This window comes from Miniopterus natalensis, chromosome 4, assembly GCF_054644295.1.
Source record: "Miniopterus natalensis isolate mMinNat1 chromosome 4, mMinNat1.hap1, whole genome shotgun sequence".
Taxonomy (NCBI): Eukaryota; Metazoa; Chordata; class Mammalia; order Chiroptera; family Miniopteridae; genus Miniopterus; species Miniopterus natalensis.
Genome location: NC_142084.1, coordinates 16,388,378 through 16,409,659, shown reverse-complemented (window position 1 = coordinate 16,409,659; position 21,282 = coordinate 16,388,378). Strand labels below are relative to the sequence as shown.

Sequence of the window (21,282 nt, the reverse complement as noted above, 5' to 3'; positions counted from 1 at the left end):
TATGCGCTCATTGAACAAGTATTTATTGAGCGCCAGCCACTAGGTGCTCTAGGGGTCGAGGTAAAGATTATAGATAAAATACCTGTTCTGCGGACGGTACAATCCAGTGAGTGTGAGTGTGTGGAGGAGCAGGCAATAAATGATAAAAAAATAAATAACCAGGGCAGTTATTACAGTGATAACTGCTAGGAAGAAAACAGAACAGAAATGTGAAGAGTGAGCCAAGAGGGAAACTTGGGACAGCATGGAAAAGGAAGGTTTCCTTGAACAGATATCATCTGAGATGAGACTCAGGTGATGGGGATCCAGTCATGTGGGGAAAGCTTTCCGTGTAGAGAGAAGAGGCACTGCAAAGACACTCAGGTGGGAGAGGCTTTGCAAAACAAAGGCCAGCGTGGCGGTGAGCAGAGGGCAAAGGGCGAGTGGCGTGAGAAGGTGGGCTGGGGCCAGGCCATAGATCTTGTAGGCCAGGACAGAGTTTAATTTTTTTTTTCTAGGAGTAATGGGAATGTATCAGGCGAGTTTTGAGCACAAGAGTAATGTGGCTAGATCGCCTTTTAAAAGGACCACCCCCATTGCTGCTCTGTGGAGAATGGACTTTGGGAGGAAAGAAGGGAGAAGGAGTTGAAGCAGAGAGATTGTTGCAAGGGATTAGAAAGCTATTAAAATAATTCAGGGGAGAAATAGGGTAGCACTGTTGGAGGCGGGGCAATGTGGCTAATAGCCGCATTTTCCTTTGCTCACTCAGCCCCAGGAACTCCTTCAAACGCACACACTCTAGCTGGCTCCTCCATTCTCACTGGGGGGTGGTTAGCAGGGTAGACCCCGAGGACACAGTTAAATTGGGGAGTTTCCAGGTGTTTGACAAAGGAATGTAAGACTAGCCATTGTGTTCTCCAAGAACTGCTTCCATTTTCCACCATTAGCCCATTTATTGGGCCTGCTGTCTCCCTTATCCTGCCTGGCTTTTATAGACCCAGTTATTTGTGAGGTCTCTGTTTGTCCAAATGAGTGCCCTTCGGGTGTGTTGGTGACACCCAAAACAGTCCTGAGTGTTTGGTGTTTTTATTTGATACAGAGCAGGGGTCAGCACAATCTGGCCCTGTCAATCCTCAGACCCAGGCCAACAACTTACTTCTGTTTATTTACACAAAACACGTAAGATCAGACCTGATCCCACAGAAAATGCACACACTTTTGGCAAGTTCACTTTGGCCCCAGCTAGGGCATTTCTGGAGAGTCAGGGAGAATTCAGGCTAGCCTTGCAAACACCCTCAGGCCAGTGGGGAATGGGGAAAGCAAGCAGGGGAGGAGGTGACTGGTTGGCTCTGGAGTCAGCAGACCTTTCTCTGCCTGTGTTGTGCTGCATGGGGGTTACATTATAAATGCAGCCAGCCCAGGGGCCTCTGGATTCAGAACCTAGGACTGCACTAGTCCCAAAAGGCTTTGCAAGCCTCACCCAGATGAAACTGCCAGAGGAGGAGTTTGATGTCTACAGCGCTTATGAAAATATGCCCACAGGAGAGCTGGACAGTGGCCCTGGCCCTGGCCCTGGCCCTGGCCCCAGCCCTGGTGGCTTCTCAGACACTGACAGCGGGGAACTGGGCATACCCAAAGACCCTGTACTTTTCATTCAGCTGAATGAGCTGCTGGGCTGGCCCCAGGCACTGGAGTGGAGAGAGACAGGCAGGTGAGTGAAACCCAGGCCAGTTTTATGGGGTCTTTCCCCTCCTCGGCTGGGGCCTCCTCAGCTAGGTAAGTGGTATTCTCACCCCCAATCAGAAGTTTCTCTCTGTCCACATTTCAGGCCTTTTCAGGCCTCTATAATGCTTAGCCTTCTCTGCAATCTAGTTTTGAGTTTCCTAAGACCCAAGACAAAAGGTCGCTGCCTAAGGAGGGGCATACTCTGCACCACTGGGTGTACGCCTCCCTCATTAATTTGCCTTACCTGGCTCTTCTGTGTCACCCTCTGGACCTGGGAGAGATGCCCCCGATAACACTGTTCACCCCTGCAGGTGGGTGCTGTTTGAAGAGAAGCTAGAGGTGGGTGGGGGCCGATGGAGTGCCCCCCATGTGCCCACCCTGGCGCTGCCCAGCCTGCAGAAGCTCCGCAGCCTACTGGCCGAGGGCCTTGTCCTGCTGGACTGTCCAGCTCAAAGCCTCCTGGAGCTCGTGGGTATGCTGGGAGCCTTTGTAGGGAGGGCCTGGGTAGCCATGCCACCATTTCCCTAAGATTTCCCCCCAAAGTCTCAGAATTTTCCCGAGCCCACAATACCCACCTTAGGGATTATCCATCCCTGTCACAGGGGGGAGATGGAAAAGCAGAGTGAAGGAGTAAGTTCACTGACTCCTCTGTTCTCTGAGACCCCCAGGAGGGAAAATGACCTGGGCAGAGGGGAAAGGGGAAGAGTTCGGGGGCAGAGAGCTCTCAGGAAAGGGTTGGAGCCCCACCTCTGTTCCCCAGAGCAGGTGACCAGAGTGGAGTCGCTGAGCCCGGAGCTGAGAGGGCAGCTGCAGTCCTTGCTTCTGCAGAGACCCCAGCACCTCATCCAGACCACAAGCACCAGGCCCTGTTGGGGTAAGAGGCCCCTCCCTGGACTCAGAACCAAAAATCCTGGGGTGGGAGGGTCCTAGATCTCCCCTGCACCTTCCTGAACCAGGAGTGGCCTAGCCTCGGCTTAGACCTCGACACTCAACCCAGGACTCATGGGTGAGAAGGAAGTGGGAGTAATGGTGCGGGGAGAATGGAGGGGCTAGAACCCTAACAGCCAGAGCTCTGTGAAGAGGTGTTCTTGGTAGGCACTGCACTGGGAGCTTCACATAGGTGTCTCGTTTAATTTTTACAAGCACCCTGTGTGGTAGTACTGCAATAATGTCCATTTTTGTGATGAGAAAACTGAGGCTCAGAGGAGGGGAAGGGTGTGCTTCAGTTTTTATAGCTTGTCAGTGGCAAAGCTGGTCAGGGAGACCTGGTGGGTCCATTCCCAAAGCCTGTGCTCTTACTCACTGCAAAATCTTGTTTTAAAGGGTCTGCCCATTCACGAGAGGCTTCCCACGATGAGGAAGCCCCCCTGAAGGAACAGGTTTGAGGCCCTTCCTGGGGCAGGGCTGGGAGAGGGGTCAGGGATTAACAGGGGCCTACTCTCAACTGGACTCCTCATCAGTCAGCATCCTGCCATCACTCCCCTCCCAAAATAACCTCTTATCCTGTGTCTCTTTGCACCCCCACCCAGCGTCAGAACGCCCTGAGACAGAAGCTGCCTCCAGGGGCTGAGGCAGGGGCTGTGCTAGCAGGAGAGCTGGGCTTCCTGGCACAGCCACTGGGTGCCTTTGTGCGACTGCAGGATCCAGTGGTGCTGGGACCTCTTACTGAGGTGCCCCTCCCCAGCAGGTGAGGCTGCTGAGTGGGAGTGATGGATCCTGGAGCCCAGAGAAAGGCCTTTACTGGGAAGGGGATTGAGAGATCTCTGGTCCAGTTCTCTTGGGGTGTGTGGGGATGGTGCTCAGGAGTCTGGGGAGGGGGTAGTGGTCATGACTGCAAAGTAGGTGTGCACATGAGTGTGTATATGACTGCTGGTAGGGAGGTTGGAAGTCAGGGCTGCCCTATGGGATAGCAGCCTCTGACCCTCTCTGGGGCTTGGTTCCTTCCTCAGGTTTTTCTGCCTCCTCCTCGGTCCCCCCACACCGGGAAGGAGCTACCATGAGATGGGCCGGGCAGTGGCTGTCCTCCTCAGTGACCCGGTGAGCTGGGCAGGCTGTGTGCATGTGTGTGTGTGCGAACTCTATATGTGTGATTGAATATAGCAATGAGGCAGAGGGTGGTTTTGTGTCTGTGAGCATGAAGACTGAAGTTTCCTTGGCTACCACAGTAGCCCCTGACCTAGCACAGTGCTGGTGTTCAGTGGGCACCGATAGATACTCGCTGAATGCGTGCATTAATGAACGAATGCTGGAATGACTAGTCTGCCTGTGTGACTCGTATATCTAGTTTTGAGACTGTGAAAATGTACGTAAGAGCCCAGATATGCATATTGCTGCCACTCTGTGCCTGTCCCCAGCAATTCCAGTGGTCAGTCCGTAGGGCCAGCAACCTTCATGACCTTCTGGCAGCCCTGGATGCCTTCCTAGAGGAGGTGACAGTGCTCCCTCCAGGTCGGTGGGACCCGACAGCCCGGATTCCCCCGCCTAAATGCCTGCCTTCTCAGCACAAAAGGTATCTGGGGTCATCATCCAGTATAGATCCTTCTCTCCCCACAGTCTTGGGCCCAGTTCCACTGTTGAAGAGGGGAGGGGATCCCAGGAAAGGAAAAGGGACTTACCTTTGAATTTGAAGTCCTTCGGCAGACACACGAGCAGCCACCAGGGGGCAGGGCGCCCAGGCGGCGACTGGTTGGAGATCCTCAGTCAGCCTGGGTTCCCCTTCATCTCAGGCTCCCCTCGCAAGGTCAGGAGGCCAGGGGCCCCTGTGCCCGGCGTGGGGCCCCGGCTGAGGACAGGCGCGGCCGCTCGCCGCACGCACCCAGCCCGGAGCTGCAGCGCACCGGCCGGTGAGGCGAGCTGGGTGGGAGCGCGGGGCGGGGGGGGGGGGGGGGGGGGGCTGCGGGGGGGGCGGGGCGGAGCATGGGGGTGCGTGCTCACTGTGAGCGGGGCTCAGGGACAGCAGTGGGGATGGGCATGAGGGGTGGAAATCTGTATAACTGACGACCAGTGGGCGGGAGGCTGTTTGGGGGCCTCGTCCAGGACGTGCGCCGGAAGGCCTCGTGGTACCCCAGCGACTTCTTGGACGCCCTGCACCCCCAGTGCCTCTCGGCTGTGCTCTACATTTACCTGGCCACCATCACTAACGCCATCACTTTTGGAGGGCTGCTGGGAGAAGCTACCCATGGTGCTCAGGTCGGTGGGGATGTGTAAGGGAGCCAGGCACAAGCTTCGGGGGTCCTGCAGCCATGCCCTTCGCGCTTCCCTGGGACGATGGGTGGCCTGAGGAGGCTCCCTGGAAGCTTGGGTTCCTGTGTAGAGGACTCCAGGGTCCTGAGCTGACAGGGTCGCCTGTTGGCTTCTAGGGGGTGCTGGAAAGTTTCCTGGGCACGGCAGTGGCTGGAGCTGCCTTCTGCCTGATGGCCGGCCAGCCCCTCACCATCCTCAGCAGCACCGGGCCCGTGCTGGTGTTTGAACGCCTGCTCTACTCATTCAGCAGGTGGGGCTCCGGCACCTCACTAGCCTGGTCCTGGCTGAATCAGGAGAGGGTGGAACCGCCTGGTTTCTGGGGCGACTGACCTGGGTTAAATGAAGAACAGAACGGCCCCGCCAAGCCCTGCCTGTCTCCCCCCCCCCCCAGGGATTACAGCCTGGACTACCTGCCCTTCCGCTTGTGGGTGGGCATCTGGGTGGCCACCTTTTGCCTGGTGTTGGTGGCCACAGAGGCCAGTGTGCTGGTGCGCTACTTTACTCGCTTCACCGAGGAAGGCTTCTGTGCCCTCATCAGCCTCATCTTCATCTACGATGCCGTGGGGAAAATGCTGAGCTTGACCCAGGCCTATCCCATCCAGAGGCCTGGCTCTCCCGCCTATGGCTGCTTCTGCCAGTACCCAGACCTCGGAGGTGGGCAAGGGAAATAGGGAGCTGGGGAAGATGAGGGAGGGTAAGGAGGGAGAGGGGTGTCTCCTTGCTGTCCCCCGGGTTAAGTTCAGCAAAATTCTGAGTACTTACTTAATAAACAGCAGCACTCTTCCCCTCTGATTCGAAATCAATTGAAAATAAGTCAACAGAGCAGGCCCAATATCATCTTTATTTCTTACAATGCTGATAGAACATGGTTATAGGTATGGGTGAATGGGTCTCCTAACAATGAAACCAAAATTAGGTAGACTTACCCATCCATCATGGCCACACTGGACAGAGACTGTCTTGCTGCAGAGGAGCAGCTCGATGCACACGCACAGGCAGTTTACACCCCAGAGCAGGGGAGGAAGCGACAAAGCCAGGCATGCCCAGCTTCTTCTCCTAAATGCACCAATCAAATAAATCGCTACTCTTCCTCTGGATCTGAGGGACTGACCAGGTGGAGAGAAGCTCCAAGTACTGCGCTTACACATATTCCTCCACATGGATGGAAACACCAGGACTGGCGAAGAGGTGTCCTCTCGGAGTACCAGACTCTGTGCTAGGCATGAACAATACCAGTTCTGTCTCTGCTAGATTTGTATGCCCATCCACTGAGCAACCATTTGCCAGGCATCTGCTTTGGCCAGTCCTGTGCTGGGCACCAGGGATAAGACAGGTAGAGAATTTGAAGGGGCCAGGGCAAGAGGCAGGGCATACCTGAGGAGCAGACATGGTAGCACTTGGAGTCAGCAGACAGATGAGTCAGAACTAAGAACTTCTGGCTCAGCTGGACCCATGAAATCAGGCTTCTGAGAGGCTGGAGAAGGTTCCCAGGGGAGGGACATACACCCAAATTCTCTGCTTCCCAGGAAATGAGTCTCAGTGGCCCAGGACAAAGCCAAAAGACAGAGATGACATCTTAAGCACGGTGAGCGCCTTTTCCTAGGAGGGCCTGGAAGAGCAAAGGTGGAGGCCAAAGACATCAGTGGCTCCTGGCTCTTTCCATCCCCCAGGCTAGAGAAACCCCCATAGGCCACAGGCCCAGCCATTTGCTCTGGCTGGGGAACCTCCTGTCCCGGGCCCTCGGTGCCTCAGTGGGCGTCTCTGGATGCTTCTGCTGTGGCCCATGTCCTCATCCTGACCACCGTTCCGTACAGGACCTAGGCCTGGTCAATGCATCCTTGCTGCCGCCACCTGAGTGTGTCCGGCGGGGAGGCCACCCTCGTGGCCCCGGCTGTCATACGGTCCCAGACATTGCCTTCTTCTCCCTCCTCCTCTTCCTTGCCTCCTTCCTCTTTGCCATGGCCCTCAAGTATGTAAGGACAAGCCGCTTCTTCCCATCCGTGGTGAGTGTCACCTCTTTCTGTGGGAGACGACTAGCTCTTGGCCTTGGGCCCTGCCTGTAAATGGGAAGGAGTGCAGAGGGAGGGCGATGGGAGGCCCGAACCTGACTGAGTGTCCACTGTGTGGCCAGGTGCGCAAGGTACTCAGCGACTTCTCCTCAGTCCTGGCCATCCTGCTGGGCTGTGGCCTTGACGCCTTACTGGGCCTAGCCACACCAAAGCTCATGGTGCCCAGAGAGTTCAAGGTGAGAGCTGGGAAAGGGACAGGCAGGGCCAGCAGACAGGACCCTGGAGGAGGAAGACACATAGATCTCACACTTAATCTCCTCGAAGCTTCTGTTTGCCCACTTGTAAAATAGAAATAGTAACAATAATGGCCTCAGAGTTGTGAGGATAAATGAGATGCTGCTCCAGACACACAGTGAGCACAGAATACTCAGTAGCTATTATTATATATATGGAGTTAAGAGAATGGGTTCGGGCCAGCCAGCCCTTTGTCTGAGTTCCAGTTCTGCCACTTCTCAGCTGTGTGACCTTAGGCAAGTTAAGCCACATTTCTGAGCCTCAATTTATTAATCTATAAATTGGAAATAATAACAAAGGTTCCTACCCATAGGTGTTTTGAGGTTTACAGATAATAGTGTAAAACACTTATCACAGTGCCGGGACTGGCACATACCTCACTAAATGTTAGCTATTGTCATGGTTCTCCCTACCCTTGGCAGGGCCCTACCCATTCCACCACTAGCCACTCTCTTCTTTGACCTCTGGTTGCCTGCCCTGATTCAGTGACGCTGGAGCTCTCTCCCTGGGCATGACAGTGCACAGATCAAGGCTTAGCACTAACTTGGCACCTAGACTTTGCCTGTGCATTTGGAGACCTCCCTTCCAGCTTCCCCCAAGACAGGACAGCAGGGGGGCTCCAACTGAGGCAGCCTCAGGGACTCAGAACCCAAGACAACTGGGGCCCCGTGCTCCACACAGACGCTTATAATCAGAGCAGACGCAGACACACCCAGCCCCGCCCCTGCCCCAGATCAAGGCAGGTCTGAACCCGAGTTGCCCCACCCTGGATGTTGAGGGGGTTGCTTAGGGAGGAGAGCTCTGTACACCAGGAAGTAGGCAGTCCTCACCTGTTACCGCCTCCTCTTGCAGGGAGGGAGGGCCCCAGAGGATCAAAGTCCAGAGCCCTGGCTCCATCCCAACCCCAGGGCTGGTTCCCCTCTTTCTGACCACTTTTAAGGCACTGGGATGCATTAAACCAGCTATGCACACACACACTGCTCCCACCCAGCATCCAGGGCCTTGTCAGGGGGAGGGGTTGTGGTGAGGGAGGTTGTGGAAGAATGCCAAGGCTGGAGTGTGCAGGTAAGGTGCTCTTGGGAGACCCTCTCCAACCTGTCTATGGAACGTCCTCCCCCAGCCCACACTACCTGGGCGTGACTGGCTAGTGTCACCTTTTGGAACCAACCCCTGGTGGCTGAGTGTGGCAGCTGCTCTGCCTGCCCTGCTGCTGTCTATTCTCATCTTCATGGACCAGCAGATCACAGCGGTCATTCTCAACCGTGCCGAATACAGGCTGCGGGTAAGGCCTGCCGGGTAGCACCCTAGGCCCCTGAACCAAGGGACAGAAGGCCCAGGGTGGGTTCCAGGCTTCCCCTCTCCTATCCAGAGGGCTAGCGCGGGCTCGTTTCTTTCTCATCGCCCCACCGCTACCCTAGAAGGGAGCTGGCTTCCACCTGGACCTCTTCTGTGTGGCTGTGCTGATGCTGCTCACATCAGCGCTTGGGCTGCCCTGGTATGTCTCAGCCACTGTCATCTCCCTGGCTCACATGGACAGTCTTCGGAGAGAGAGCAGAGCCTGTGCTCTGGGGGAGCCCCCCAGCTTCCTGGGTATCAGGTGAGGCCAGTCAGGAGGCTGGAATGAAAGGCAGGCAGCAAGGTGGGGTAGCAGGGGACAAGGCAGAGTTATTTGGGCAGCTTAAATTCTAAGCTGGTGGCTCCAGAGGGCTCTCTCACTGCCCCAGGATCACTGCAGTGGGGTGAATGGGTAGGTTCTGGGCTCTGAGATGGGTGTGTCGGATCTTCCCTCTCCTCCTTCAGCCATGGGACTGGGAGGGCCCTCGCTGAAGTAAGGGTGGAGGCAGCCAGGGCTGAGCAAGGGTGAGGTGCCGCCTGATAAACCCTACTCAATGTAGAAGCACCTCATTGATGTTACAAGGTAAACATCACAAAAACAATTTTGTAACTGCTGGAAACACAATCTGTTCAAAGTATGTGAAATCAACTTTGCAAACTGAAATGAAAGTCTTTATGGCAGCGTAAAAATTGCTACTTTTCCAACAAAATTTTAAAAAATAAAAGCAAAGAGCAACTATGAGCTTGAACTAAAGGAGAGGCCTGGGACCCCCATACTGAAGCACCCTGACCCTTCCTCTCCAGTTGTTCACACCAAGCTGGGGCCCCCTCCCTGCTAGATGACTGTTGGAGGATCCCTGCGCTTCCCTCCTGCCAGGGTCTATAGTGGTGTCTGGCTTGGGTTCCAGCCTGGGCACCCCACGGGCTCTCCCAGTTCCTGGCTCACTCTTCCCTCCCCCACAGGGAGCAGAGGCTGACAGGCCTGGTGGTGTTCATCCTCACAGGAATCTCCATCTTCCTGGCACCTGTACTCAAGGTACATTTGTTAGGCAGGCTGGCGTCAGGGGCAGGGTAGTAAGGACTACAAGAACCAACACTGGCTGAACACTTACTGCATGTTCAGTTTCTCCGTACCTGGCCTCATTCAGTCCTTAACCCTGAGAGGCATATGTCCTTGACAAATGAGGAGCCTGGAGATTAAAGAAGTTAAGTAGCTCACAGAGATCACCAGGAGACCTAGTTTCTCAGATCTGAGAACCCAAACTCTAACCCAGTGGGCTTTCTACCCAGTGAACAGGGTGTAGGTATGCCGCGCCCCTCCCCCCCCCAGAGGCCAAGCGCCTTGCTCCAGCCTCCCAACAAGTCTTAGACTCGGATTATGATCATCACAGCCCAGAAAAACTTTGAGGGAAAAGCCCTTCACTTCTCCCTGTACCAAACCAGATATTTATAGAACACCTGCTGTGTGCAAGGCTCTGCTAGGCACCTGGGAGAAGGTGTGTGTGTGGAGGGGAGTATTGAAAAGGAATATAGAACCAATCCCCTGCCAGCAATACCCACACACAAACAAAAGTTAAGTAATGAGTAACAGCAGAAAGGTTCAACAAGCCAAGACAGCAACGCAGTCAAGAGGGTGTGGAGACTGGCCCACAAGAGTCACTGGTAGGACGGGAGGTTAGGGGAGGGAAAGGTCACAGAGGCTGGGTGAGAGTGGAGTAGTTGAAAGAGCCAGAAGGACCGGATCAGCAGCTTACTAACTAGATGACTCCCATTCAGCAGATATTTACTGAGCATAAACCATATGCCAAGCGCTGTCCCAGGACTGGGGATATAGTGGTGCTCAAAAGAGATCACTTAACCCTTGCAGTCTGGTTGAGAGGAGACAGATTAAAAAAACAACATAAAATAGGATAATTCCAGATAGTGACCACTTCTATGAGAAGTAAAAGAGAGTAAGGTGATTGAGTGCCAGGGGTCTACTTTAGATGATCAGGGAAGGCCTTTCTGGTGGGTCGTGGGTAGTGAGAAGGGAGTCATGGCATTTTTGGTGGAGAAAAATAGCAAAGCATTTGGCCTTGCAAGGCATAGAAATGAACTCGGGCATGTTGAGGGAAGGAAAGGAGGTCAGTATAGCAGGAACAGAGAAAGCAGAGAAGAAAGTGGTACATAAGGTTGGCGAGGTCAGCCAGGTAATGGGCAAGTTTCCAAGACTCTCTGAAACCCAATTTCCCCACCTGTAAAGTGGAGACAGTTACAGAATTTACCTCATCTGACTTACGTGACGGTTCCGTGAGATCAAGCATGCAAAGCAGGAACGGAAGGGACAGACCTGAGTAGGCTTAGATCCTGGCTGGAGGCTGCAGGCTGGGGTTGGAGCCTAAGGGGGGCCCCTGGGCAACTGGCAGAGGTAAACTCCTTGCCAGCTCTCCACTTCTTTCTACCAGTTCATCCCAATGCCTGTGCTCTATGGCATCTTCCTGTACATGGGGGTGGCAGCAATTAGCAGCATCCAGGTGAGCCCATTAAAATCACCATGAAACTTCCCTCCTCCTTTCCTTTCCTGCTGGTACTTCCTGCCTGCACTGGCCAATTCCCCTCCTGTCCTCTGTTCCTATTTCTTCTGGGCTCAGGGACTCTGCTGCCATGCTCTGGGTGAGGAGGGGGCCAAGGGAGTCTTCTGACTGCCCCAGTGCTGAGCTTTAATGATTAACAGTGACACCCTTCCAGACTACGTAAATACCCTGCTTTCCTCCTCTCCTTTTGTTCCCTCAGTTCACAAAGAGGGTGCAGCTATTATTGATGCCAGCAAAACACCAGCCAGACCTCTTGCTCTTGAGGCATGTGCCCCTGAGCAGGGTGCACCTCTTCACAGCCACCCAGCTTGCCTGCTTGGGTCTGCTTTGGATCGTCAAGTCTACACCAGCAGCCATCATCTTTCCCATCATGGTGACTCAGGGTTGGGTGGTATCCTGGGGGTTCCTGGGAGACTCCGAGCCTGGGAAGGTGGCCAAAGCCTCCATAAGAGGAAGACTTTTCCCTCTTTCCCTTGCCCTGGCTCTGCCTGGTTGGGAATCCTAGGACAAAGATGGCCAAGGGATACCTACAGATGGGCTAGTCCTGGGATACCCGGCCTCTTTGGGCTGATCAACCATAGGTAGGAATATAAAGCCCAGAAGAAAACTGAGGCCCTAGGAAAGGCAATGCTGCCACTTTTGTTACTTAGTGAGGTGATAACATAGGTGGCTTCTGGCTTATTCTTACTGAGGAAGTTAAGAGCCATGGGCTATGTACGACCAATCTGGTTACCACATTCCAGCTGTGTGACCTCTAAGAAGTTCCTAAACTTTCAGGGCCTCAGTTTCCTTCTCTGTACAATGGCAATAATTATTATATCTACCCCATAGGAATGTGTTAGCATTCAGTGAAATGATACATAATGCCTGGCACATTGGAAGTGCTGAATAAATGTTACTGTTGTTAATGTTCCTGCTGTTGTTGCTGACAACCCTGGGCTTTGTTTCTATCCCTGCAGTTGCTGGGCCTGGTGGGGGTCCGAAAGGCACTGGAGTGGGTCTTCTCACCACAAGAACTCCTCTGGCTTGATGAGCTGATGCCAGAGGCAGAAAGGAGCATCCCTGAAAAGGGGCTGGAGCCAGAGTGCTCATTCAGTGGAAGTGACAGCGAAGATGTGAGCTCCAGGATGGGCCCTCTTAGGAGAGGGGACGGGAGGGGAAAGTGCTGTCGTCCAGGAGTTGTTCCTAAAGTCTAATATCTCTGTGAAGCCTGAAGATATGATCAATACAGTTAGTCCTCTTAGCTCTGTGTTGACATAGGCACACTGAAGGGGTGAGGGAAATCTTCCTTCTTAGGGCAGGGACCCTACTTTATGAGCCCGTGGGGGTGGAAAGGGCTGGAGATGCAGCTCTAGGGGGCTGTCATTCTCAACCCTGATCTTTGTTTTTGTCTCAATGTGGGTTTATATCCTTTCACTCTCTGGGTCCCTTTCTCTCTGCTGTCTCTGTCTTTTTTTATCTACTCCCAACTCATCCTGAGATCTCTTTTCCACAGTCAGAGCTGATGTATCAGCCAAAGGCTCCGGAAATCAACATCTCTGTGAATTAGCTGGAGTAGGAATCTGGGAGTGGATACTACAGGAAAGTGAGCATGGGGTGAGGGTGAGGGAAGTCCCCCCTGGTGTCGAGAATGGGCGTGGGGATGGGAGCTCAGACCTGGGAAACCTCCAGTATGTTGACCAGCCCTGTTTTCTCTTCATGCTCCAGTCCCTCATGAACCCCAGAGTCCAGAAGTGGGTAGAACAGCCTCTCCAGAGGGAAGGAAAAAACGAACGAGTGTACCTGGGCTTGGCTCCCTGTGGCCACTAAAGTATGGCCAGTAGAGGGAGCTCAAGCTCACACCAAGCTGGATGTGGAGTTGGGCGGTGGGGAAGGGAGGGGTGCACTGACCCAACGGGAAGGAGAGGGGAGAAGAGGGAGGGTAAATCTCCCGGCTACTTCCCTTTGCCTTTGGAGGCTCCTCCCTAGGCTGCTGAGAACCAAACTCCAGAACTTGCCCTCTCTGCCATTCCTTCATTATATTGATCCATTTATCAAAGCATTTTCTGCCCTGCTGGGGTAGCTCGGTTGGTTACAGCAGCTCACTATATTCAAAGGTTGTGCGTTGGATTTCCAGTCAGGGCACATACAGGAAGCAACCAATGAATGCATAAATAAGTGGGACAACAAATCCATGTCTCTCTCTCAAATCAAATTAAAAAAATTTTTTTTAAAAAACCCACAAAAAAAACATTTTCTGAGTACTTTTCGAGTACCTAGGTACTAGAGATACACTAGTTAAGAAAATCACAGTCCTTGACCTCAGGAAGTTAAAATTCCAGTGGGAAAGACAAACAGGCAACTGTTAGAGTGGGACAGCGCTGGCTAAGGGGAAGCACAAGCAGTGTGAGCAGAGGCCTCTAAGTTCTTCTTGGAGGGTGGCAAAGGTGGGGCGCTGGGAGTTGGGGAAGGCTTCCAAGAGGAAGTGGTCTATTAATTTGAAATCTGAAGAATGAATAGAAGCTACCCAGGCCAAGCTGAGGGCACAAGAGTTCAAAGCCTGGAATCCTCCCCCTTCAGCCTCATGAGGTGAACTCTCTTTGGGGCCACAGAACACCCTCCTTTCCATGCCTCTCGGAGCCCAAGAGCCCATCGCTTGCAATAGAAAATTCTGGGGCAACGGGAAAATTCAATGGCTGGCCCAGAACAAGATCTCCTGGGCTTTCCTTATCCCCCATCAAGGTTTTGCTCCGTTCTTTGCCCTACTGTGTCCCTGAACACTTGCTCTGACCCCACCATGTCCTCTCTTAGTTCACAGGTGTTTACTCAGGAAGTCAGGACACTGTTGGCTTAACTGCCAGATGCTCAGTTAGCTGGGAACCTGGAACAGCGGGTTCTCTGAAAGGCAGCTGGCCAAGACCTCAGTCACCCTCCTGAGCTAGGGTGGAGAGTGACAGGGAACAAGCAGGTTTGCTTCATGGTTAGGAAAGGCTGGTAAGCCAGAGGAACTGACCAGGCCCCATTTATGCTCGACTCCATTAAAGGGACCTGAGTCCAGAAGCCTTTCCCATTTTGAACTTTCTGTCCTCACAAATTCTCTTTTACAGAATTGGTGGGTTGTCAGGGAACTCTTCTTGGCTTGCAAAAGGGAGACAAAATCCCTCTTTCTAAAATGAGTATTCCTCCCTCTATTTGAAACAGGTATTTTTCACATATAAAAATAATGTTCTTTTTTTTTTTTACCACAAAAGTAAATGAGATTACTGCAAAATACCAAAATACTACAGAACTGTATAATTTTGAAATGGAAACCAACCTAGAGATAACAAGTGTTCACACTTTATTGTATATTGTTCAGATTTATTTCAATGGACACATTAATGTTTTTATTAAAATGGGATTACACTGTAGAGTTCCTCAACATGCTTGTCATTGAATATGCATTGGATACTTCCCCATGTCAGTATATACATATCTACCTCATTCTTTTTTGTCACCTGCATAGAATAAATAGCGTTTAAATTGAAAAAGATATATATAGCCCGGCCGGGTGTGGCTCAGCTCTTGAACATTGACCTAGGATCCAGAAGATCAAAGTTTGATTCCCAGGCAGGGCACATGCCCAGGTTTTGGGCTCAATCCCCAGTGGGGGTGTGTGCAGGAGGCAGCCAATCAATGACTCTCTCATTATCTATGTTTCTATCTCTCTCTTCTTTCCTCTCTTTGAAATCAATAAAGATACATTAAAAAAAGAAAAAGATATATATAAAGGAGAGTGTATGTATGTGTGTATGCACATATATAAATATATGTAAATTTATATATTAATATTATATATAAATAGACATATAATACACAATATATAGTATATAATAAATTTATATATAATGTATAATATAAATTTTTATATATATAAATGTTTTTAGCAAATCCATGAATTCCCCCAGAGTATATACCTAGGTATGAAACTAAAGAGTAACAATAAAAAGAACACTGCTGTATCCAACACTCATATTATGGAATAGGATTATTTCTAGTCCTTCAGAAGCCCCTCTGTATGCTCCTCCCAGATTCCATCCCCAATTCCAGGTAAACACTATCTAAATTTTATGGTAAGTATTTTCTTGCTTTTCTTTATAGTTACACATCCATTTATGTATTTTTCTTAAAATGTTTTTTAATTTTTTTTCGAGAGAGAGCAAGGGAGAGGGAGAGAGAGAGAGAAACATTGATGTGAGAGAAAAACATCAATCAGGACAATGCTCAACCAACTCAGCCATTTCCATTGCTGTGTTGCACTCCATTGTATGATTCCACCACAGTTCAATGACCCCTTTTTCTGTTGACTTCCTGGTGAAGCCTTCTGAACCTGGTGCTTGCTTTGTGGAAAGTTTAAGCTGATTCAAATTCTTTGATGGTTATAGGATTTAAAAAAGAAATTAAAGACTTTATTTTTTTTTTAGAGCAGTTTTTGGTTCAAGTTATAGGATTCTTGGGCTCTTGATTTCTTCGTTAGCCAGTTTTGGTAAGTTGTATTTTTTTAGGAATCTATTCATTTCATTTTTCATATTTATTAGCATAAAGTTATTATATTCTTTATCTGCTTAATCTATGTAGCACATTTAGCTGTTTAGATATGGTTCCCTTATTTTTATTTACTTATTATCATTTTAAATATGTTTTTATTGATTTTGGAAAGGAAGGGAAAGGGAGATAGAAAGATCAATGATGAGTCATTGATCGGCTGCCTCCTGCACGCCCCCTACTGGGGATCGAGCCCACAACCAGGGCATGTGGCCAGACCAGGAATGGAACTGTGACCTCCTGGTTCAGAGGTTGACGCTCAACCACTAAGCCAAGCCCTTATAATTTTTAATGTTATTGTACATTTTCTTTTTTGCTCTTGGTTACTCTTGCCAGAAGTTAGTCTATTTTACTAGTATTTTCAAATAACTAACTTCTGGCTTTGTTGGTCTTCTCTACTGAATATTTTTCTACTTTATTAATTTCTGCTCTTTATTATTTCCTTTCATTTTCTTTAGGTTTATTCTGTTGTTTTCCTAACATCTTAGCTCACTATTTTGAGCCTTAGTTATTTCCTAAATCTATAGCATTAAGCACTATTGCTATAGATTTCCTTCAAAGTACTCCTTTACCTGTATTTCACAGTTTTGATACAGTATTCTCATTACCATTTCTAAGTATTTTCTAATTTTTACATGATTTCCTCTTTGACCCAAAAGTTAAGTGCATTTAAAAAATTTCCAAATACATGTTTTCCCCCTTAATTATCTTTTTGTAACTGATTTCTAACTTAATTGCATTTAGAGATTTATGGGGCTAACTTTATGGTCTTACACGTGGCCATTTTTTGTAAATGTTCCATGTGTGCTTGAAATGTTTATTTTCCAATTTTTGGAACAATTTTCAATCTATTTCTATTAGGCTAGCCTAACTGTGTTGTTCAAAATTTTCTATATAGTTCATGACTTTTTTTAATGTTTAAACTACCAAATACTGAAGGAGTTATGTTAATATATCTACAATAATGAATCTGTCAACACCTCTTTGTAGATCTGTTAACTTTTGCTTTTATTTTTTAAAGCTGTGTTATTGGGTGCTTTCTAGTTTAAATTGTTGTATCTTGCCGGGCCGGGCGTGGCACAGCGGTTAAGCATCGACCCAGGATCCAGGCGATCGGGGTTTGAGTCCCGGTCAGGGCACATGCTCAGGTTGTGGGCTCGATCAATGACTCTCTCATCATTGATGTTTCTGTCTCTCTCTCTCCCTCTCCTTTCCTCTCTCTGAAATCAATAAAAGATATGTTAAAAAAAAAATTTGTTGTATCTTTTTTGTTGTTGTTAATCCTCACCTGAGGATATTTTTCCCATTGACTTTTTTTTTTTTTTTTCCGAGAGAGAGAGAGAGAGAGAGAGAGAGAGAGAGAGAGAGAGAGAGAGAGAGAGAAAGAGAGAGAGAGGGAGGGAGGGAGGGAGGGAGGGGGAGGAGGGAGAGTGAGATGTTGTATCTTTCTGATAGGTAATTGATCCTTTTACTATTTTGTAATGGTCTTACATTGTAGTGAACAGTAATGCTTTCTGCTTAAAAGTTATTTGTTCTGCTAGCAAAATAGTTAGATCTGTTTTCTTTTGGTTAGAATTTACCTATATTATATATCTATATATACATATTTATGTCCTTTGAATTTTAGTCTGTGTTCTTATTTTTAGGTATATCTACTATAACCAGCACAAAGCCAGATTTAGGGTTTTTTTAAAATCCAATTTGACAACCCATCTTTTAGTTAGAGAACTCAGTATATTTACATTTAGAGAAATTACTAATATATTTTGTTTTGTTTTATTTGGTTTTCTATTGTCCTGTTTTTTGGTTTCTTTTCCCTTTTTGATTTTTCTTGCCTTATTTAAGAATGATCGAACTATTTTTGTCCTTTCATTTTCTTTTCCATTTTCTTCCCTCTACTCATTTGAGATTTGAGAAAAAGGAAAGTCAAGGATGACTAATGTTTTTGGCCTATGCAACAGGAAAAATGGAATTGCCATTCACTAAGGTTACATTTGGGCATTTTAAAAAATATATGTATTTTTAATTGATTTCAGAGAGGGCGAGGGAGAGAGAGATAGAAACATGAATGACGAGAGAAAGTCATTGATTGGCTACCTCTTGCACACCCCCTACTGGGGACTGAGCCCACAACCCGGGCATGTGCCCTGACCGGGAAGTGAACCATGAACTCCTGATCCATACATAGGTCAATGTTCAACCACTGAGCCATGCCAGCTGGGCCACATTTGGGCATTTTAAGCATGATGACTTTTAGACAATCAAGTAGAAATGTCAAATAAGCAGCTGGACATGCAAATCTGAAGTTCAGGGGGGAGATCTGAATCAGAGATAAAAATCAGGGAGATCTAAATTTCTAAATTATATTTAAGACAAACTAGATAAGATTGTGAAGGTTGTGGGTAAAGTTAGAGACCCAGGGACCAAATCTTGGAACACTCCAGTGCTAAGAGGCAGAATGTTGAGGAGCAACCAGGAAAGGAGGAGACTGAGGAGGCTGTAGTGACATGGAAGCCAAAACGAGGAGAACAAGGTGTCATTCTTGAAATAAAGAAATGTTCAAGGAGAAGAGTTTCTTTTTACAGTTTGTTTTGGGCTCATTCTAACTTAGCATTTTTGTGACAGTTCATTTAGGAATTTAAAAAATATATATGTCTTTATTGATTTCAGAGAGAGGAAGGGAGAGGGAGAGAGAGAGAGAAAATCAGTGATGAGAGAGTCGTCATTGATCGGCTGCCTCCTGCATGCTCCCTACAGGGAGTCAAGCCCACAACCAGGGCATGTGCCCTGACTGGGAATTGAACCTCGATCTCCTGAACCATGGGTCAGTGCTTAACTGCTGAGCCATGCCAGCCAGGCCATTTAGGAATTTTAAAGCTAAAAATTATATTTAACCTAGCACTTTAATTGTTTTAGTTATGACGTTGTTCAGAAATTTAAATGCATACTATGACAAAAGTGGAAATTCTGATGGCCCTTTTTAATGTTATAAAGAAGGATCCTAACACGAAAGTCTAAGTATCTGCTGACTGAAAAAAATACATACCAAAAGTATCATTTAAGTTTAGATAATTGTATATTTACTTATTTCAACATCTTCATTTAGATTTATTATTTAAACAGTCAAAAAATACTTATTGAATTTTGACATTGTCCTGTGAGATAAGGTTTCTGACTTCATGGAATTTATGTTATAGTAAAGGAGAGAAGTAATGAGCAAAAAATAAGATAATTTCAGATAATGGCAAGTACTCCATAAAGAAAATAAAATAGGGTAATATAATAGGAACTTAAGAAGGATGTTCAGGAAAGGTCTCTCTGGGGAGGTGACCTTTCAGTTGAGACCTGAGTGACAAGGAACCAGACAAATTATCATATGCCTGCAATAAAGGTGTGGTAAACATATACATGAATTTAAGTGCTTTACTGTCCCTGGATTGGAAATCCCTGTCATAAGGGAAAGGTTTTGAGGTCAGTACTGGCTTCAAACTTAGCCCTTAGCTTGTTCTGTCCAGGCCATGTGAGCCTGAGATACTCCTTTCCTGTCTCTAACCCATAGGCTTCAGTTTCCTGTCAGTAAAACAGGGCCAAAAGCCTAGATTCTAGGGTACTGCTAGAGTTAACTGATGCCTGTAACATTCCTTAAGACCTTTAATTGAAAGACTCAGGGCTGTATAGAGGGTCATTAGAGCCTCCCAAACCCCAGGGAAAATTTCCATCAGTAACCTAGGCCCTCTCCCCTCCAGTCTGTAGCTGTTGGACAATGGGTCTCAAGCTTTTGTGGGTATTAGAATCAAAGGTTGTTATAATATGAATTCTTAGGCTCTTTAAGATTCTGGGTTCCCATCTTCTTAGGTCTGTGTTCTTCTGTCCTCTTATCCAGTGCCTCATGTTTTCCAGCACTGTAGATTTTTGTCTTTGCAAATGGACCTGAGTGTACACTTGTGCATAAATACTATGGTCAGAGACATCTTTGTTCATTTTTCCCAAAAGCAATCCAAAGCAGAGATTGGAGTAGGCAGGAATGTGTCTGTATCTACTTCTCAGCTGTAGACAGATGTTAGGAGGAGGGTTTGGGGGAAACTTTTGAAAGAAGGAGGGAAGAATTGCTAACTGGTACAAAATGGGAGAAGGCGAGTACAAGGAAAGTAATCCTGGTTTGAGGGCCAGTTCACTGCTCCTTACCTCTATTCCTGGTACTGAATGCCTCCTACAGGGGCTTTCTAGGACTTGAACAAATGTTTGATTGATTGATTGATTGATTGATTGATTGATTGATTGATTGATTCAGTCAACAAATACATATTAAAAATCTATTCTATGCCAGGCAGTATTCTATGTGGAGGAATTCAGTGTCAAGTGAGACAAGATCTCTGATCTCCCAAAGTTTCCATCCTAGTAGGGGGATACAGAAAGTAAATAAATATAACAATATATACACAAGGTAATTTCAGACAGTGATATAATGCAATAATAATATAGTATAATAATATAGGCTAATGTGATAAAGAGGGAGGGTAACTACTTCAGATTGGGGGTTAGTGAGGGCTTCTCTGAAAAGATAGCACTTAAGCAGAGACCTAAATGACAAAAAGAAGTTAGGAATAGAGGGGAGGGTGTGGAGTGGAAGCAGTTTTGGCAAAGGGAGTATCAGTTCACAGGCTCTCAGGCAGGCAGGATTTCACAATGTTTGAGAAACTGAGAGGAGGCCCATGTAGCTAGAGTGGAGGAGTGAAGGAGAGAACGCTGCAAGATGAGACTGGAGAAGATGATTAGGGCTGTAGGCTACCATAATGGGTGCCTTGGAAGGGGCAGTGTGAGTGAGGCCCTGTCCCTTGGGTTTAGAACAGTAAAGGCCAACCCAGAACAGTCAAAACAATTTTGAAAGTGAAGAACCAATTTGGAGGACTCACAGTTTCTTATTTCAAAGCTATAGTAATCAAGGCAGTATGGTAATGGCACAAGGAAAGACATATAGAATTGACAGTCTAGAAATAAACTCTCACACTTTTGGTCAATTAATTTTTGATGAGAGTGCCATGACAATTCAATGGTGAAAGAACAGTCTTTTCAACAAATGGTGTTGGAAACACTGGATATCTACAAGCAACAGAATAAAGTTGGACCCCTACCTCATATCATAGGTAAAAATTAACTCAAAATGGATCAAAAACATAAATGTAAGGGCTCAACCACTTCTTGGAAGAAAACATAGGTATAAGTCTTCATGACCTTGGACTTGGCAATGGTTTCTTAGATGATACCAAAAGCACAAACAAAAAAATAAAATAAATTGGACATCATCAAAATTTACAGCTACTGAGCTTGCCCACCAGCATGGCTCGGTGGTTGAGCATTGACCTAGGATCCAGGAGATTGTGGTTCGATTCCTGGTCAGGGCACATGCCCAGGTTGCAGGCTCAATCCCTAGTGGGGGGGGGGCGTGCAGTAGGCAGCTGATCAATGACTCTCTCATCATTGATGTTTCTCTCTCTCTCTCCCTCTCCCTGAAATCAATAAAGATATATTAAAAAAACACACAAACTTCTAAGCTCTAAATG

General features: G+C 48.1%; 1 protein-coding gene across 5 annotated transcripts; it reads left to right on the top strand.

Annotated features, from left to right (window-relative positions):
• Positions 1-1,385: 1,385 nt before the first annotated feature.
• SLC4A9 (solute carrier family 4 member 9) lies at positions 1,386-12,707 on the top strand. 5 transcript variants are annotated; one of them, XM_087816328.1, is made up of 21 exons: positions 1,386-1,690; positions 2,016-2,176; positions 2,465-2,578; positions 3,028-3,083; positions 3,234-3,391; positions 3,654-3,741; positions 4,059-4,213; positions 4,431-4,547; positions 4,719-4,893; positions 5,064-5,197; positions 5,339-5,601; positions 6,474-6,542; positions 6,742-6,950; positions 7,079-7,192; positions 8,371-8,532; positions 8,669-8,847; positions 9,549-9,621; positions 11,030-11,098; positions 11,358-11,531; positions 12,118-12,273; positions 12,654-12,707. In XM_087816328.1, the coding sequence occupies exons 1-21, from the start codon at positions 1,386-1,388 to the stop codon at positions 12,705-12,707; spliced, it is 2,985 nt and encodes a 994-aa protein (XP_087672454.1). The 5 variants fall into 5 exon arrangements, with proteins under 5 accessions (XP_087672454.1, XP_087672457.1, XP_087672456.1 ...); XM_087816331.1 differs by having other exon boundaries at positions 1,464-1,690; positions 4,431-4,543; positions 4,748-4,893; positions 6,474-6,532; positions 6,762-6,950; XM_087816330.1 differs by having other exon boundaries at positions 1,464-1,690; positions 6,474-6,532; positions 6,762-6,950.
• The last annotated feature ends 8,575 nt before the right edge of the window (positions 12,708-21,282 follow it).

Excerpts from the sequence above, each read along its gene's own strand:
- SLC4A9 (XM_087816328.1), top strand. The coding sequence starts at position 1,386 with ATGCAGCCAGCCCAGGGGCCTCTGGATTCAGAACCTAGGACTGCACTA. Across the intron at positions 3,084-3,233 it reads AAGCCCCCCTGAAGGAACAG|CGTCAGAACGCCCTGAGACA; the intron begins GTTTGAGGCCCT and ends ACCCCCACCCAG. Across the intron at positions 4,894-5,063 it reads AAGCTACCCATGGTGCTCAG|GGGGTGCTGGAAAGTTTCCT; the intron begins GTCGGTGGGGAT and ends GTTGGCTTCTAG.